Below are 17,687 nucleotides of genomic sequence, written 5' to 3'. Positions count from 1 at the left end.
CTAGTTAACTCCCCAAATGGCTGCAAGGACTGGAGCTGCACCGATCCAAAGCCAGGAGCCAGGAGTTTCTTCCAGGTCTCCCATGTGGGTGCAGGGGCCCAAGCACTTGGGCCATCTTCCACTGCTTTCCCAGGCCATAGCAGAGAGCTGGATCGGCAAAGGAGCAGCCAGGATTTGAACTGGTGCCCATACGGGATGCTGGATGCCACAGGCGGTGGCTTTACCCGCTACGCCACAGCGCCGGCCCCATTTCAGTTGATCTTGCTGGTCACCTGAAAACTATTAAGTCATCCCATGGTCACTTCCTGCCAATGCAGACTCTGAGATAGAATTTGAACTCAGGTCTGTGGCTTCAAAACCCAGTGTACTTTCCACTACCACCTATTACTGGCCTATCTAAGAAAATCCTGTAGTCATGTCCCAGTTTAATTATCAGATTTTGTCTGTGGATAATGGCCAATGAGCTTCTGAATAATTTAATTCACTCAATAGCCATGCTATGATTTAGACAGAGTTTGAAAGTGCCCCAAAAGGTTCATGTGTTTGGCTTGGACGTCCATCTACTAAGAGGTGGGGCCTAGTGGAAGGTCATGGGGACATCATCCTTGCAACGGATTTGTGCAGTTACCCTGGGACCTGGACTGTCCTCGTGCCACAGGCTTGGCTCTCTCTGTACACAGCTGTGACCTCGCCTCTTGGCCACATGATGGTGCAGTAAGCCGGCGCCTGGCAGGTGCAGACACCGTGCTGTGTGGACTTTCCTGCTACAACTGGGAGCCCAATAAACCTGTTTCTTTCGAAGTTCCTGGCTTCAGGCTTTTTTTAAGCAACACCAGACAATCCATCCTGTCCTCCCCATTTTTTTTTTCTAAAGATATAAAACAGCCTTAATTTAAAACTGATCACATTTCCTTCTGAATTATCCTTTACTTCAAAAGATCTACTTCAGTCTTTAAAAAGGCCGTTTGGGTGAGGCATCTGACCCAGATGCTAGTCAAGATGCCCACACCCACACCCCATATGGGTGCTTGGGTTGGATTCTTGGCTCTGGCTCCCGATTCCAGCTTCCTGCCAATGCCCTCATGAGGCAGCAAGTGATGGCTGAAATAGCTGGGTCCCTGGGCCAGCGCTGTGGCATAGTAGGCTAAGCCTCTACCTGCAGTGCCCGCATACTATGTGGGCACCAGTTTGTGTCCTAGCTGCTCCTCTTCCGGTCCAGCGCTCTGCTAATGATCTGGGAAAGCAGCGGAAGATGGCCCAAGTGCTTGGCTCCTGCACCTGCCTGGAAGACCCAGAAGCTACTGGCTCCTGGCTTTGGATCAGCTGATCTCTGACTGGTGCCAACATCTGGGGATTGAACCAGCAGATGAAATTCCTTTCTCTCTGTCTCTCCTTCTCTGTAACACTGCCTTTCAAAATAAATAAATAAATTTTTAAAAAAGAAAATACTTGGGTCCCTGTCACCCATGTGGGACATCTGGATTGAGTTCTAGTAGCCAGCATGGCCCTGCCCAGCCATTGTGGGCATCTGGGGAGTGAACAGGGAACAGACAGGATCTCTCTCTCTCTCTCTGCCTGTCTCTCAAACTAAAAAAAAACAAACCAAATTTGTATCTTCCTTCCAAGATTCAAAGCCACTTATTTAAGTTACAGCAGGCCAGCAAGTGTCAAACCCTTTGGTATTATGTATTCCCAAAACCCTTTGGTGCTATGTAAGACTGCGGGAGAGAAAGCTCTAGATCGCTGGGTTTCAACTCTGAATGATTTGCCCTCTAAGGAACATCTGGCAACATCTGGAGTCTTGGCTGTCACAACAGGAGAAAGGCAGTGTGTGATTTCCTGACACACAATGGGTGAGGGCCAGGGGTGCTGCTTAGCGCCTTGCAATGCGTGAGACAGCCCCCACTACAAAGAATTCTGGGGCAAGGTGTCAGCTGAGTTAGTGCTGAATGCTTCTTCTGGGAAGGAAACCAGGAAGCCCTCCCAGCTGGATGGATAATCCTGGAGCAGAGCAGTGGTGGGAACGCTGCTCGCCAGAGGCCTAGAGCTGGGAGCAAGCCCGTCCAGCAAGCACATTGGGCTTCAGCCCTGACAAAAGTGAAATTAGGAAATGGTTCCCAAAGTTAAACAGATTGAAAAAATCTTCCTGATTGAGAAAAAAAATTATGGTTATAAAAATAAAACCAGGGGGCCGGCATTGTGGCTCAACAGGCTAATCCTCCACCTTGCAGCACCGGCACACCAGGTTCTAGTCCCGGTGGGGGTGCTGGATTCTGTCCCGGTTGCCCCTCTTCCAGGCCAGCTCTCTGCTGTGGCCCTGGAGTGCAGTGGAGGATGGCCCAAGTGCTTGGGCCCTGCACTCCATGGGAAACCAGGAGAAGCACCTGGCTCCTGCCTTCAGATCAGCGCGGTGCGCCGGCCGCAGCGGCCATTGGAGGGTGAACCAACGGCAAAGGAAGACCTTTCTCTCTGTCTCTCTCTCTCATTGTCCACTCTGCCTGTCAAAAAAATAAATAAATAAAACCAGGGGCCAGCGCTGTGGCGTATCAGGAAAAGCTGCTGCCTGCAGTGCCAGTATCCCATATGGGCCACTCCACTTTCCATCCAGCTCCCTGCTAATGCACCTGGGAAAGCAGAAGATGGTGCAAATCCTTGGGCCCCTGCATCCATGTCAGAGACTGGGAAGCTCCTGGCTCCTGGCTTCTGGCTTCAAATCAGCCCAGCTCTGGCCATTTTGGCCATCAGGGAAGTGAACCAATGGATGGAAGATTCTCTCTCTCTCTCTCTGCCTCTTTCAAATAAATAAGTAAATTAAAAAAGATCAGTGAAAACAAAGAGTAAACATTACAGAAATAGCACAAAAAGTTAGAGCCCACAATCCCAGGAACCAGAGCTGGCTGCTAAGAGTTTATGTTTCTCCAGGCTTTCCCCAGCCACAAATGGGTTGAGGGTCCCCAAGCCAAAAATCCAAAATCCAAAATGCTCTGTCATGGTGCAGTGTCGTGTTGGTGCTCAAGACATCTCAGATTTGGAGTTCTGGTAAAATCTGCAAACATTCCAAAACCTGAGACCCTTGTGGGGCCAAGCACTTTGGGTAAGGGATGCGCAGCCTGTACTGTCTTTCCATCAGTGCTAAGGGGGCTCTTTACATTTCCTCCTTCCTAAGATACCTCGCATAGCCGCCCATGCCTGGTGCAGTACTGACTCCTGCTGGCCAGCTTACTCATCAAGTTCTGACAGAGCCATGGATTACTTCCCATGTTTTGCCACTACAAAGAATGTGGCCATGAACAGCTTTTTGCTGTTTTGTTTGTGCACCTGTGAGCCCTTCTGATCCATGTAAATGCTAAGTTCAAAGGGTACATACCTTAAGATCTATTTGAATTATAAATAAATGTGGTCTTGGTTATTTGCATATTCATTAAGCAAATCCTTGTGGGTACAAACAGAACACAGATGAACTGTGATAATCCCAAGTCTTTGCAAATGGCGGCTGACTTGCAGTTGATAAACGGTACTGGAAAACCGCTCAAATTTCAGGCAAAGCCACTGAACAACGCGGCTCCGACAGACTCAGACCAATTAACAGCAAAGGGAAAGGTGATGAGGCGATCACCAACAGATACAAAAAAGGATGTGAACTTCAAAACATTAGTGCCATGGGAAAACTGGTGATGACCTCAAGTATTTTTGTACCGGTTCCTTCGATGATCACGTTTCAAAGGTCTAGAGAGAAGGATATCGTAACACACTAAATCACGGTTCCACTTGGAAAACACTTGACTCATGTCTTGTTCGTTACAAGAATTTAATCTGAAGTTAGGGACATGACATGCTTTTACAGTTCTGCTTAGCTTTCATGAGAAAAGCTCCACTCAGATTTCCCCTGTGCCCAATCCCGCGAGGTTTCGATGTCAGCTCCAGGAGATTCACTCCAGGGGAGCCGCTTCTGGTCTTGGCTCCCCTACCTTCCCAGGAGGTGGGGGAGCTGGGGTCTGACCCCCGGGAGGCTAAGGGACCTCCAGTGACAACTGTAGCAACCGCCATGCTCTCTCAGGGCTCTGAGAAGTCACTGACAGGCTGGGAGCCTCTGCTTGGTTCACCGCTGCCACCGCTCCCAGCTCGGAGCCGGGACCAGCCAGCAAAGGACAAACAGCTTGGCTGCCTGCGCTCAGCAGCCTCATTGTCTGTCTGATACCTGGGGGCTGCCACTCCCAGGACACCGGGAAGGGAAGCACAAGGCAAAGGCACGAGAATTCAGCTGAGACCTCGGGTCTTCTCATGCTGTGATGCAATTCAGTTGTTCGGAAGTCTTTTCAAGGACAAGGGTCCTAAAATGCTCATGCATTTGTCAAAAACCCATTCACAACCGGTGGGGGCGGGGGTGGGGGGCGGTCTCTGGCAATTTTAAAATAAAAGCACACCACTCAGTCTTCGAATATCAAAGCTGACAAGGCACCACAGAGACTTCATTTTGTAGACTGCCAGTTGACAAACTGGTGTGGAGGCCCACAGGGTGAACAGTTTGCGTTTTCTAGACCCTGCTGTCTTTGTTGCATCCCTCAACTCTGTCACTGTAGCACAAAAGCAGACACAGACCGTGTGGGAGCACATGCGTGTGGCGAGATTCTGATGAAGCTTTATCTATGGCCACTGAAACTGGAATTACTAACTTCTCACATGCTAAAAAAATTGTCTTTTTTGATCCTTTCAACCATTTCAAAATGAAAAACCGGGGCCAGCACTGTGGTGCAGCAGGTTAAAGCAGAGCCTACAGTACCCGCATCCCATATGGGTACCAGTTTGAGCCCTGGCTGCTCCACTTCTGATCCAGCTCTCTGCTATGGCCTGGGAAAAGCAGCAGAGGATGGCCCAAGTGCTTGGGCCCCTGTACCACATGGGAGACACAGAAGTTCCTGGCTCCTGATCAGCTCAGCTCTGGCCATTGCAGCCATTTGGGGAGTGAACGAGCAGATGGAAGGACCTCTCTCTCTCTGTAACTCTGCCTTTCAAATAAATAAAATAAATCTTAAAAAAAAAAAAAGAGTTGAAACCATTCTTAGCACGTGGTGGGTAGGACCTGGCCCACGGCCCCAGGTTGCTGGCCCCGTCCTATGCCCCTCTTAGACCCAAGCACAACACGCAGCCTCTGCCATGCACACCTTATTTATCTGCTCTTTGCTTTATCTAAGACCTGGATTCTCTTAACCCTAAAGTGTACAACTAAGGAGCTCTATAAATGTTTTCTGGATTTAAGGAGTGACATTATGATCTGCCAGGAACATGTGGTAGGCCACAGTTGAAAGAACAGTGCCACAATGAGCAGTAAACAAAAACAATTAAGAGAAAAACAGAATGAATTCGCAAAACTGAGTTTGAAAAATAGGCTTTATTTTAACCAGTGGTGTTATCTGACATCCTCTATGACATAACTGCTTACAGCCAGTTCATGAATACAAATGAAAGAGCAGTTTCCCTCATTCTCTCGTGTCTTCCGTCCCGAGAACGCAGGAGACGGGAGAATTATGCTCGGAAGCCAAGGAGCTCCCGCGCGAGCTCCAGCTTAAGAGTCCGGGCTCCTGGAGCACGCAGCCTCCTAACACGCGTGTGATCACGTGTGCAAAGACCCTTGAGAAGAAGTATCCAGCACGGTACTCTGTAGGACACCACACTGGCATGTACGACCAGCCATGGCCGACACAAGTCGTCTTGCTCTGTGTGGTGAGGATCTGACCCGCCTGACGAGGTGAGGCCTTTCCATTCCCCTTCCTTTCGCGAGGGGCAGACTGGTGGTGATGGTGGGATGAAGTCATAGCAGCCCTCCTCTTCCTCCTTGCTCCAGTGGACTGGGGGTTCCCGACCCTCTGCACTCACAGAGAAACGGAGACCCCTCGGCCCGAAAGCAAGGGTTTGTCCCACGGCCAACACTGCAAGTGGCTCTACACTTTCTTAAATATGTGAGCTCCTCCTGGAGCAAAAAAATGCCTGAAATTGGAGAAAATTACAAAAACAGCTCTTCTTCCACCCCTGAGAATATTTCTTCTTTATAAAGTTGAAAATACAAAATATCAAAATAATTTGCCCTTTCTCCCTATCACAAGGAACCACATTCTCAAAGGATTCCTGCAATATATAAAATTCTGAAAACGTGTTTCTTTCCGAACCAAGACCAAGAAGTCGACCAAATGTTCAGCTGCCGAGAAGAGCCTCTGCCATGCGGGGTGGGAAAGACACCTTGTCACTATTTTTCTTATAATCGTATTGAGAGAGAGATAGCAAAAGGAGTTTCTAGCTTCACGAGCGTTTACTTTTTCACTTTGATTTTCGGCATTTCTTAGAATCGATTATTGGAAGTGAAGACAACTCGCGTCCCAGAGTTTGGAACATTCCTGGGAAAAGCCCTGATCTTTCCCGTGTTGGCTCCCCCAAACAGCTTGTAGAAAACCAGGTGGCAAGAATGAAGATCTGTCCGCCCACCTGCCCCATCTGTTCCTGGTTTTCACGTCAAGAGCACCTGGAGCAGACTGCGTTCCAACACGAAACAGCACGGGGGCTGCACAGAGGATGATGTCACTCACCCAACGCTAGCTGCGGTGACACAGGTCTGAGCTACCCAGGAAGGCTTCGCTGACAAGCCTGCCTGGCACCAGGGCCTGCCGAGAACAGGACGAGCAGCTGTGCACGCTCCAACAGCAAGACGTGCGAGATTCACCCTCACTGTGCTAGAAACGGAGAGCGCGTGGGAGGTGCACTGATGGCGGGAACCTGCTTCCCACCGCCGGGCAGGTGCACTGGAGAGGGGTAAGCACAGGCACGCAGCGGCTCCCGCTGGCGAGGGAGGGGAGAGACGGACACACATGCACACGCACAGAGGCACACACGGCCACCTCTGAAGGCCGCACGTGGCCGTCCGACTGCCCTGTTGGTTTGCCTGGCTCAGAACTTCAGCAGCTGCAGGCTTTGAACTACCTCTACTCACTTCTCTTCTCTTAAGGCACAGATATATTTACAGTTTCAACGCAACCTGTCAAGTTCTGCAGCCACGCTAAGCGAGTCGATCCAAGGCCGGTGCGCAGGAGCCGGTTGGTCCTTTGTGGCCGTATCCATCTCCGAGGGACGGCTCCAGACCTGAAGCAGCCGGAAGGTGTGAGCCTCTTCCCCGTGCCGCTGTGGGCTGTGGGTGAGTCCACCCCCACCATTGGAGGGGACGCACAGGAGAGGCCAGAGAGGCCAAAGCATGACTGGGGTCAGGGGTGTTTTCCTATTTCTCACTTTGCATTTAACTCAGCCCTAAGAAGAGGGCAGCTCTCGTCTGCCTGAGCCGACTCTCAGGAAGCAGAGCAGGTGGAGGCTGCCGGGGACTTGCTGTAAAGTCACACGAGGCTCTCACGTCTCACAGACACACACATGCACACACACTAACGCACACATACACACATGCCGCACGCACGCACCCCTTCCACCATGGAGGAAATCTTTGCAACGAGAGGCACTTGAATGATATTTGGAGAGTTCCCATGAAAAGGCCTTCCCCTCACAGTGAAGTGGGGCCACCAGAACAGAACCCGGGTGCTCAGGACTCCATCTCTTCTTGGTCGAGGGGTGGCGGCACGAAGCTGATGACTTCATCATAGGTCAGGCCTGGAATCGGGAAGGAAAAGTGAGCCATGAGAATTCGGGCCGTACTCTCTGCTGGCAGGTGCTCTGACGTCTGGGATGCAGATCCCCCTCCCTGGCGGGCTGGTGGTTCGGGGCGCTACTTCAGCTGGCTGCCTTACCGACTCCACAGGCTACTCTTGTGGGGCTTACGGCTACCCAGACGTTGGAGGGAACACACAGAGCTGCCGAGGGCCCCCTCTTTAAAGCTCTCTGAGGAAGGTGCTGGAGGACCTCTCCCGGAGCTGTGGCCCTGGCTTTGGAGACGGAGCTGCAGCTCTGCACTCGTGTCTCATGGAAAGACTATGAGCTCGGATAGAGGAGTTGTGGCTTCTATTCCTGGCTGCGTCCCTAACGAGGCGTAAGGTAACAGATAAGAGATGAATTCCCTCCGCTGTAAATTTATCCATTGCGAAACTGTAAAACTGCCCTCACCCTACCTATCTCAGAGCGATGCTATCTACGCAAAGGCTCTGAGAACTTGGAAGTCCTTTGCAGACGAGAGAGGCTGTGCACAAAGCCAGGCCAGACAGAAGCATCCCAAAGAGACCTGGGATTGCTTGTGACCATTGGGAAGTTTTCATTGGCCACCTGGAGTAGATTTTAGAATCTAAGTTCTCGTGCCCGATGACTATCCGGCCCCCAAGACTTACTTTTCCACTCGTCTATAAGCAGGTCCCTGCTTTCAAAAGACTGATCATAAGGGTCGGCCACTGGTTCGTCATCCGGATCGTGGTACTGGGCAAAGTAGTCGTGAGCGAGGGCTTGGGCTGCTGTGATTCTCTTATCGGAGTCCAAAACAAGCATCTTCTCCAGCAAATCCACGGCTAAGGGCGCCACAGATCGGAAAGAAAAAAAGAAGAGGCTTCGAAGCACCTGACAACAAAGCACGCCTTAGCAGTAACGCAAACACGCAGTTCTGGGCCTCCATTCCCAAACAAGATTTCTCCACCCAAGCATCTGCTGTAGGGTATACGAGCTCGTCTCTGCTTTACGTGCATGTGTGCAGGTGTGTATTTTCTATCTTTAAGGATACAAGGCTAAAGGACTGGGATTCTGTTTGAACAAGCTTTAGGGCTGACAAAAGGAATTAAAAAAAAAAAAAAAAAGAATCAGAACAGAACGATAGTCAAGGGAGCTACAGCATACAACAGCTTTTTCCAGCGTTATAGCTCACGGAGCGCCTCTCCCAGACCCTTGCCCTGGAGACAGCTCAGACGAATCGCACACAGCCCGGTGTGAGCACGCCAGGGCACCTGCAAACCAATCCCGCTGGAATCCCACACACCCCTGATCAGTCTGTGGACTCATCCCTGGACCTGGAGTGGCCAGCAGAGAGCTGACATAATCACCCAGAACTGCCCAACACTTCGAAGAGCAGTAAGGTTGTCATGGCAACCCTGAGACGCCGGCAAAATCACCATGGAGGAAGTACTTAAAAGGGGAAGACCACCTAGCTTCCATCCACGACTTCTAAAGAGGTCACCATGGCCGTCGGCTGCCAGGACCCTCATGACGAGGGACAACTCCCCCACCCCCCAGGACTTCAGGGAAGTCATCAAGGCTCTGGCACTTGGCACTGCACCACCATCTTCAGAGGCGAGAAGGCTGCCTATGCTGGCTGTCATGGCACCACCCCCTCTCTGCTGCAGGGGGCTCTGCCCTGACCCTTCTGTCCCCGCCACCAAGCAGCGCTGTCCTTGGCACTCTCCAGGAGTCAGGGAGTGAGGAGGGCTTCAGGGAAAGCCACTTTCTGGGCATCAGACACTCCCATCAGCCCCCAGCGTAAGGAACAAGCAGAGGCAGCACATCTTCATGGCTGTCCATGCCGAGGACTGAGGGGGTGCCAGTGGTGGGAGGGGACACGGAGCACCCCTTGGATTTGAGGTGGCTGATTGGTTAAGCCTCTGAGGGGCAGAGGAAGAAGAAGGAAAGGGAAAGGCATGCGAGGGGGGAGCATGGCCGGATCTGCAGCCCCGGTGGCTGCGGGCAGGGCACAGCACTGCAGGGAGCTCCAGCCGGGTCCTCCGAGCACCATCCTCCCCGCCTACCCCGCCTCAGCCGTCTCCACCCTCAGCTTGGGACACCACGGACCACCGAGGTGTGAACATGCCACGGCTGTCTTCTCTACCTCTTTCTTCCTGCCCCAACTGTTTCCCCAACCTCCTCCCCTTTCTTCATTATGCCTCCCGTCTCCCCCACCGGATCCCGTGAACACAGAAATACAGCAGGTCATGGGATTCTGAAGAAATCTGACAAAATGAATACACATAATAAGAGCCGTACGCGTAGTCATTACCTTCCCAAATTTAATTAATGATACCCTTTTTGGTCAAAAAGAAAAAACTCTCCTTCATATCCCTAATTTATGTCATAATCAGTTCAGTATCCGTGAGCTGAGAACAGGGTCACTTACCCAAGGGGTTGGCACCAATAAATACATTTGCAAAGTTCATCTTCGGCATCTGGGTCAAAGACTGAATATAGTTTCTTGCCTGGAAAATCAAGGGTTTTCAGAATGACTTTGGTCAGTGACGTTACTCATCTTGTCAAGCAACACGTGTTAACTGACAAAGCGCGCTCACTCCAGGGTTTATGATTCTTTCCGACCCTTACCAGAGACCCCCCTCTTACTGCCATCCTAGCGTCTCCCCTTCTGGGCATCACCTTTACTTAGTCCTGCTCTCTCCCAGTTATATCTCAAGTGAATGAGAATGCTAAACCAGTTTAGTTCTTTTCCATTAGCTTTCTGGCCACAGGTTAACGTGTTTAAAAACCGAGGTCCAGAAGCAGCCCTTTCTCAGGGAGCCTTTCTCAGCAGCTAAGATGGGCGGAGGGGTTGGTACCCCCTAACCAAAGCCCAGGACCACAGTCTTCAGATGGTGCCAACCTCAGCAGGTGCTCTCAGCTCATCAAAAGGATATTAAGGCCTTTGCTAACAAAGTTACCTTGGTAACACAAAAGCGAACAGAAGCTTAATATGTTCTACTAAGAGGCTCAAACATATTTTTAAATAATCAAAAACAATCTATGGAGGGTAATAAAGAATAATGAAATTGAAATTATACGGCCTATGCAGAAATTCCTCCCCTACCACATACAAGCTACAGCTACCTGCCAGGCAGCTCTCAACCAGTGTATCTCACTTGTAAAATACCAGTGCTAGTATCTGCTTGCTTACATTGTACAGTTGTGATACTCCAGCACCCAACACTAAAACTCTGCCACAAGTGGCACGTGTGGCACCAGAACAGCTGCTGCACGTTTGGTCTCTCTGGCACGACAGGCTTGGGTTCGAATCTGGAGCTTACCACTCAGGGCCAGTTAACTTACTCTCTTTAAATCTTGGATTCCTCATCTTTAAAGTGGGATTCATAAGAGTGCTGACCTCACAGGATTGGAGAGACAAAAGCCAAGGACCTTCTCAGCATAGCACTTGGTTCCAAGTGGGGCCTCGAGAAACAGCGCCTGCTCTCATGGCACTCTTTGGAGAGCGCGCTCTTCACCGCCTCCTCGAAATCCCTGTTCTAATGCAGCTCAAGGCTGAAGACGTCTGCATTTACCTACACAAGGTCAGAGAAGGTTCTGGCTGCGGGGGCCACTTCACCTTCTTGGTCACTGTGCAGTGAGTGGAATTTTGAGAAGCAGCTGACAGTCTTTCTGATCTCAAAAGGAAAGTCCTAGGACCTGAACACACACACGACTGCAGTCCTTCTAGGCGGCCATACAAGGGTGAAGAGAAGACAGGGGAGAGAGCCCCGTCCACGCATGGAGCAGCCGCCCTCTGGAAGACCACCTGGACACAGCTGCCGAGAGGGCCACGGCAACCCCGGCCTGGTTCCCAGAGGCACTGAGGGCCCCGTCAGTTCCCAGTGACAAGGCCAGGCTAAAGAGAACCAGCAAGGAAGGCACCTAGCCCGACCTAAGTGTTCCTTTTATCCCCTATTATTTGTATATTTATTTGTTTGTAAATTTAGTACCAACTGGTGTTGAATACTTTAGTTTTCCTTTTTTTAAAATGAAGAACCCTCTTTTGGTCATTTAAAAAAAATAACAGGAGAGTGAGCCCAGGAACTTTGGTGAACTGCCCCTCTGATGGTTACTAGATGGTAACATTTCCTAAGGACAGGCTTGGTATCTAGGAAGAAACACACAGCCTCCTGGGAACTAAATTCACAAGACCAAACCCAAAAAGTAACATCACTTTCTGTTTCCAAGCCTGCCAAGTTACATTCTCAATCTCGCAGGTTTGGATGACGTTTTATTCCGGATGTCCACATCCTGCCACGGCACACGGGCATTGCCTCAGTGGCTCAAGGAACATGCAAGCATCCCGAGACATTGACCACTGTTGGTTACGCAGTGGCAATAACCGAGGCTGTGCCGTCCGGCACTGAGGAGCCTCTGTTTGCTCTCACCTCATGGCTTGGCATCCTGTTAATGAGATAAGCAGGGGGTGTCCCCGTCAGACGCATAATCTGCTGAAGCTGGTTAATATCTTAGATGCCTGGTCAAGGGCATTGTTAAACATACAGTGCAAAAAAAAGTAACTTTCAACTCAAGTTCTCAAAAAAAGGTCAAAAAACCACCCCAAAACAGAACAAACAAAAAAACCCTCTGCTCCCCACCCACCCCAGGCCATAGCCCAAGGCTGCAGGTTAGCACGTGCTTCTGTGAATGGCTGGCCATGCAGATACAAAAATCTGACTCTCTTTGGTTTTAGCATCACCTTTAATTTTAACTATTTTTGGTTCCCTGGAAACAGACTGCCAGCCAGAGAACGATTTTCAAGTTCTGCCGGCTAAACCCTGTTTGCCTGTGGGGTAAATGCACACGATTCAGCAACTTTTAACTCAACTTCAGACAAGATAGAATATCTAACAGATCCTTGCACGGAGGAGACTACATTTTTATAGCAGGTGTTCTTCAAGGCACCTCCCCTCCAAAGTAAAACACGGGTGGGTGTGTTGGTTGACTAACACTGCCAAGTTTCAAAGACATTAGTAGTGATATATTTAAAGTACATGCCGCAAACACACAATGGTGAAGGGAGAAAAGGGAAGGTGGGGGGAGTTAGAGGCTGATGGCAATGACAAAGTTGAAGTCCCAGGCTGCCGATGGTATCATGGCATGCCACAGTGGTTTCCTCTGCAAGTCTCTAACAAGTGAAAGGATTCCCCTCGCTTAGCACACAGCCCGGAGGAAGTGTGCAAAACAGCAATTATCTGATAAGGACAAAACTATGAGGTTTCCCACATGCACAAGCACACAGGTAAGTTGTTCCAGCAAATTCTCTCTTCTAACTGTGCTATCAATGTTAAATAATTCCCGTGTAGGGCCGGCGCTGTGGTATAGCGGGTAAAGCCCTGGCCTGAAGCGCTGGCAAACCATATGGGTGCCGGTTCCAGTCCCGGCTGCTCCTCTTCCGATCTAGCTCTCTGCTATGGGCTGGGAAAGCAGTGGAAGATGGCTCGAGCGCTTGGGCCCCTGCACCCATGTGGGAGACCGGAAGAAGCTCCTGGCTCCTGGCTTCGGATTGGCTCAGTTCCACCCGTTGCAGCCATCTGGGGAGTGAATCTGCGATGGAAGACCTCTCTCTCTGTCTCTACCTCTCTCTGTAACTCTTTCAAGTAAATTAAATCTTTAAAAAATAATAATAATAATTCCCAGGTTTCAAAACACAAATGGGAACTGTTAGTTTATCGTGCATTTCTACCAAAGGCACAAGTGATGAGATTTTTGAAATCCTCACCATAATTCAATAAATCCCATTTTGGTTCCCTTTCTCATGAACTATTAATTCCCTCCTGCAGCTGAAGTGTTGTCTGATAACACCACAGCCAAGCAATCATTTTCCCACTTGAGCTCATCCCCTGGACTCAGCTCCCTAGTGGTGAGATTACTGCTAATGCAGGTTGTAGGCCGGCCGTGGGGAGAGGCCCACGTGTTCCTGCCTTGCAAGCTCTCCAAACCAAGACAGAGGCCTGCAAATTCAGAAGATAGTAGGAAGTTCTCTTACACTGTCACAACAAAGTTTAGATGTACCTTTAAACACGTTCCATAACAAACAGTACTTGCATGCTGAGAGAAATAACAAAAGGGTTTTAAATGCCAGTTTTGTTTTTGTTTTTAAGATTTATTATTTACTTGAAAGGCAGAGTTACAGAGAGACAGAGAGATCTTCCATCCACTGGTTTACTCCCCTAATGCCTGCAACAGCCAGGCTGAAGCAAGGAGCCTGAAACTCCATCTGGGTCTCCCACATGGGTGGCAGGGGCCCAAATACTTGGGCCAACTTCTGCTGCCTTCCCAGGCACATTAGTAGGGAGCTGGATCAAAAGTGAAGCAGCAAGGCTGGCGTTGTGCTATAGCAGGTTAAACTGCCCCTACAACACCAGCATCCTGTATGGATGCTAGTTTGTATCCTGGCTGCTCTACTTCTGATCCAGCTCCCTGCTAACGTGCCTGGGAAAGCTGCAGAAGGTGGCCAAAGAGCTTGGGCCCTTGCACCCACGTGGGAGACCTGGATGAAGCTCCTGATTCACAGCTTCAGCCTGGCCCATTCCTGGCCATTGTGGCCATTTGGGGAGTGGACCAGAGGATGGAAGACTTCTCTCTCTGTGTCTCTCCTTCTCTTGGTGTAACTCTGCCTTTCAAATAAATTAATTAAAAAAAAAAAAAAAAAAAAGTGAAGCAGCCTGGACGCGAACCGGTACCCACATGAGTTGCCAGGTTTTCGTTGATTTTTAAGTGGTTACTATCGGTGCTGGGGAACCAAACAACAAACCCTATCCCCAGGCCTCCATCATGCCCACGTATCCTCATTCCTACAGTACATCCTGATGTGTTCTATGCAGAGTGTCCTACTGTTTATCAACTGAATTCCTTCATAAGTACTGGTATCATTACTTCACAAAGACCTTTCAGGACCAGCAAAAATAAGCTGTCAGCTTTTTTTGCTGCATTTCTTCACGGATGTTTTTTCTTTATTAATCTCTCAAATCTTTCAGCAATTTTATTAACAGGGCTTTGTTGTTTTCCAATCTGTCCTCCATACATCATGCACTTTTAAGACAAACAGGTGGGGCTGGCACTGTGGCATAGATGCTGCGGCGCTGGCATCCCATTTGGGCACCTGTTCATGTCCCAGCTGTCTCTCTTCCAATCCAGCTCTGCTTGTGACCTGGGAAAGCAGTGGAAGATGGCCCAAGTGCTTGGGCCCCTGCACCGGTGTGGGAGCTCCTGCCTTCTGCCTTCTGCCTCCGGATCAGCCCAGCTCCGGCCATTGAGGCCATTTGGGGAGTGAACCAGCAGATGGAAGACCTTCTGCCTCTCAAATAAATAAATAAATCTTAAAAACAAAAACAAAAAATAGGTAGTAGGGCACTGTCACTAACATCAAATTAATCTTGTCTATCCTTTTGAAGGTTTAAACTAATTTTATTCACTTGCCAAAATTACACAGGGGAAACAAACTGCTTCTTATACTTAATGGAATCTTATTTGAATAAACTGTGTATTCTGGTTCTCAATTATGCCCAGTGTTACCCCAGAGCTGCTACAATGTATGACATGCCCCATTTTACATAAGATAAACACACCTTATTATTAGGTCATATACCCAGTGTCTCCCTCTTAGAAATAAATGATGGGGGTGGGGAGTGTTGGGTGGGTTGCCACAATAGTTAGGATGCTGCTTGGGACACTTGCATCCCATATTGGAGTGTCTGGTTCAAGGTCTGGCTCCTGTGATTTCAGACCATGGGCACCCTGGGAGGTAGCAGATGATGGCTCCAGGGCTTGGGTCTCTGCCACCACATGGGAGACCTGGATTGAGTTCCAGGCTCCTGGATTTAGCATGGTCCAGGCCTGGCTTCTGTGGGCACCGGGGAAGTGACCCAGCAGACAGAAGATGTTTCTCCTTTGACTCTGCCTTTCAAATAAATAAATTTTTAAAAGGAAACAATTTTTTTCTTAAAAAAAAAAGATGGATTAATAATAGGCAAATACTCTTGTAGTCATACTTTGTCTTTTAGAACTTCTGTGGCTAATAGCACATAGCTATAGGCAGACAGCTGGGGCGGAAGACAGGGGCTAGCACCTGTCCATAGGCAGATGGCTGGGGTGGGAGAAGGGGCTGAGAAAGAGCTGTGAGGAGTCACTCCCAGACAGAGAATAAATTTGCTATCTCAGTCCCATTTACACTTTCATTAATTACCTGATCTTCCCAACCCTCCCTTGTTCCTCTTGTCCTACTACTAGCCAATCTTTCTAAGCAAATGCAATCTGATTTTGTTTTGTTTTTTAAAACACTGTTCTTTTTAAGCATCTATCTCTCTTGATTCACTCTAATCCAGCTTCTGCATTTCCTAAAGCAAAAGAAAACATCTCTTCAGGCTGACGATATAGTCAAGAACTCTGACCCTGGGTATGGTGGCTTAGTGGGTGGAGCTGCCGTCTCTGGTGCCTGTATCCCATATGGACACTGGTTTGAATCCACTTCCATCCAGCTCCCTGTGAATACTAAGCCGGGGGCGGGGGGCAGTGGAGATTGGCCCAAGTACTTGGACCCTGCACCACGTGGGAGATCCAGGGTAGGCTCCTGGCTTCGGATTGGCCCTGCTCCACCCATTTGCAGCCAACTGGGGAATAGGCTGCTGGATTGAGGATCTCTCTCTCCTCCCTCTCTCCCTCTCTCTAACTCTGCCTTTCAAATAAATAAATAAATAAATAAATAAATAAATCTTTAAAAAAGAACTCTGACACTGACTTTCACAATTGCGTGCAACTGCATGAGACGATTGTTTAGATCATGGTATCAGGACATCTGGGCTCCATACTCAGTTCTGCCAAATGACTCAGTGTATGACTTTCCATGCTAGTGCTTCCTTATCTTAAATAAGTAAATGAAACAAAATGAAACAGAGCCAGCACACCCTTTTACATCTCTCAGAGTGGAAACTGAGAGGGGCGCTGGGGCTCCGTGGCTGTTTTAGGAAATGCACTAGATACACAGATGTGGTGCTCTTGGCCAGGATATGATAAACAGTTGAAACTCACCTGCTCGTGTCTGCCTCGAGCTTCCCAGCAGTCTTCCCAACTGGGCAAAGGGCCCCTCGGTGAGAAATGATGGGAGAAGGAGCCAGACAGGCACAGCTGGGCTGGGCTCTACAGCTCTTTCTCCCTTCTTTTCAACTGCTTGGAGGCAGATGGAGAGGGAAGGGAAGAGAGGCTGGGCTTTTGGAGTCTTTCGCACGTCTCTGGCCCAAAGAAATGGCCAACAGCAGGAAATCATAGCCAAACATGCCAGAGTCACATTCCCACGGCTTCTGCCTAAGCCTCTGCTTGGAGGCTGGGAAGTACCAGCTCCAGAGCCTTTTCTCAGCTTATTCAGCTCAGAATTGAAAGGAAGGGCAAGGGGGGAAGGACTTGCGGCCCTGCTCCCGGGCATCTGGGCTACCAGGAGCAGAGGTGTTTCCTCGGAGTGGTCTGCAGCCTGGGAAGAGGGGTGGCCGTGTCGGGAACAGGCACTCTACACAGACGTGTGTCTTGTCTACTCTAGAACGATAAAGAGCAAGTGGCCTGCAAAAGGGCAATTGTGTGCAGTCAGCACATGCGTCACTCTTTTAGTCATGAACTTGGACTGCTGCGTGGCGCAGCTCACGCTCTGAGAACAAGCACCATCCAAAAAATGAACAGAGCTCTTGAGTGTATGTGAAACTTCTGAGAAAAACGAAGTCAGGGCTTGAGAGCGGACACAGAAATTTCCCATCGGTTCCTTGGAAAGAATTAAAATCTCCAGTCTGGTTGTACTGGGATACCGTTGCCCATTCGAGGCTCTCATGGGCCAAGTACCCAGGCGAGAGAGAACAAAAGTCGCTCATGCATGCTAGCAGGCACAGGCGTGCAACGCGCACTCACACTTACACCTCATCTCAGAAGCCAGCACGCCAAGGGCACCCGTGCTGACAAACAGACCCAGGTCAAGGTACACAATGACGGAAAGCAAGAGGCGCAGGTCCCCACCAGGG

At 49.7% G+C, this 17,687-nt stretch overlaps 1 protein-coding gene across 3 annotated transcripts in view; it reads right to left on the bottom strand.

The window, feature by feature from the left end:
- Positions 1-5,370: 5,370 nt before the first annotated feature.
- Positions 5,371-17,687, bottom strand: part of MAPK14 (mitogen-activated protein kinase 14) — a 91,158-nt gene continuing 78,841 nt past the window's right edge. Inside the window, exons 9-12 of one of the 3 annotated variants that reach the window (XM_062186019.1) lie at positions 12,075-12,154; positions 10,073-10,151; positions 8,310-8,483; positions 5,371-7,641 (exon numbers count right to left, since the gene is read on the bottom strand). In XM_062186019.1, coding sequence (XP_062042003.1) covers positions 7,574-7,641; positions 8,310-8,483; positions 10,073-10,151; positions 12,075-12,154 — 401 coding nt within the window. In that variant the 3' untranslated portion in view covers positions 5,371-7,573. Of the gene's footprint in view, positions 7,642-8,309; positions 8,484-10,072; positions 10,152-12,074; positions 12,155-17,687 lie in introns of those variants that run through there. The other 2 variants (XM_062186018.1, XM_062186020.1) reach the window with 2 other exon arrangements.

This window comes from Lepus europaeus, chromosome 3 (genome assembly GCF_033115175.1).
Source record: "Lepus europaeus isolate LE1 chromosome 3, mLepTim1.pri, whole genome shotgun sequence".
Lineage (NCBI taxonomy): Eukaryota > Metazoa > Chordata > Mammalia > Lagomorpha > Leporidae > Lepus > Lepus europaeus.
Note: the sequence above shows the minus strand (reverse complement) of the source record. Positions and strands in the feature narration are given on the sequence as shown.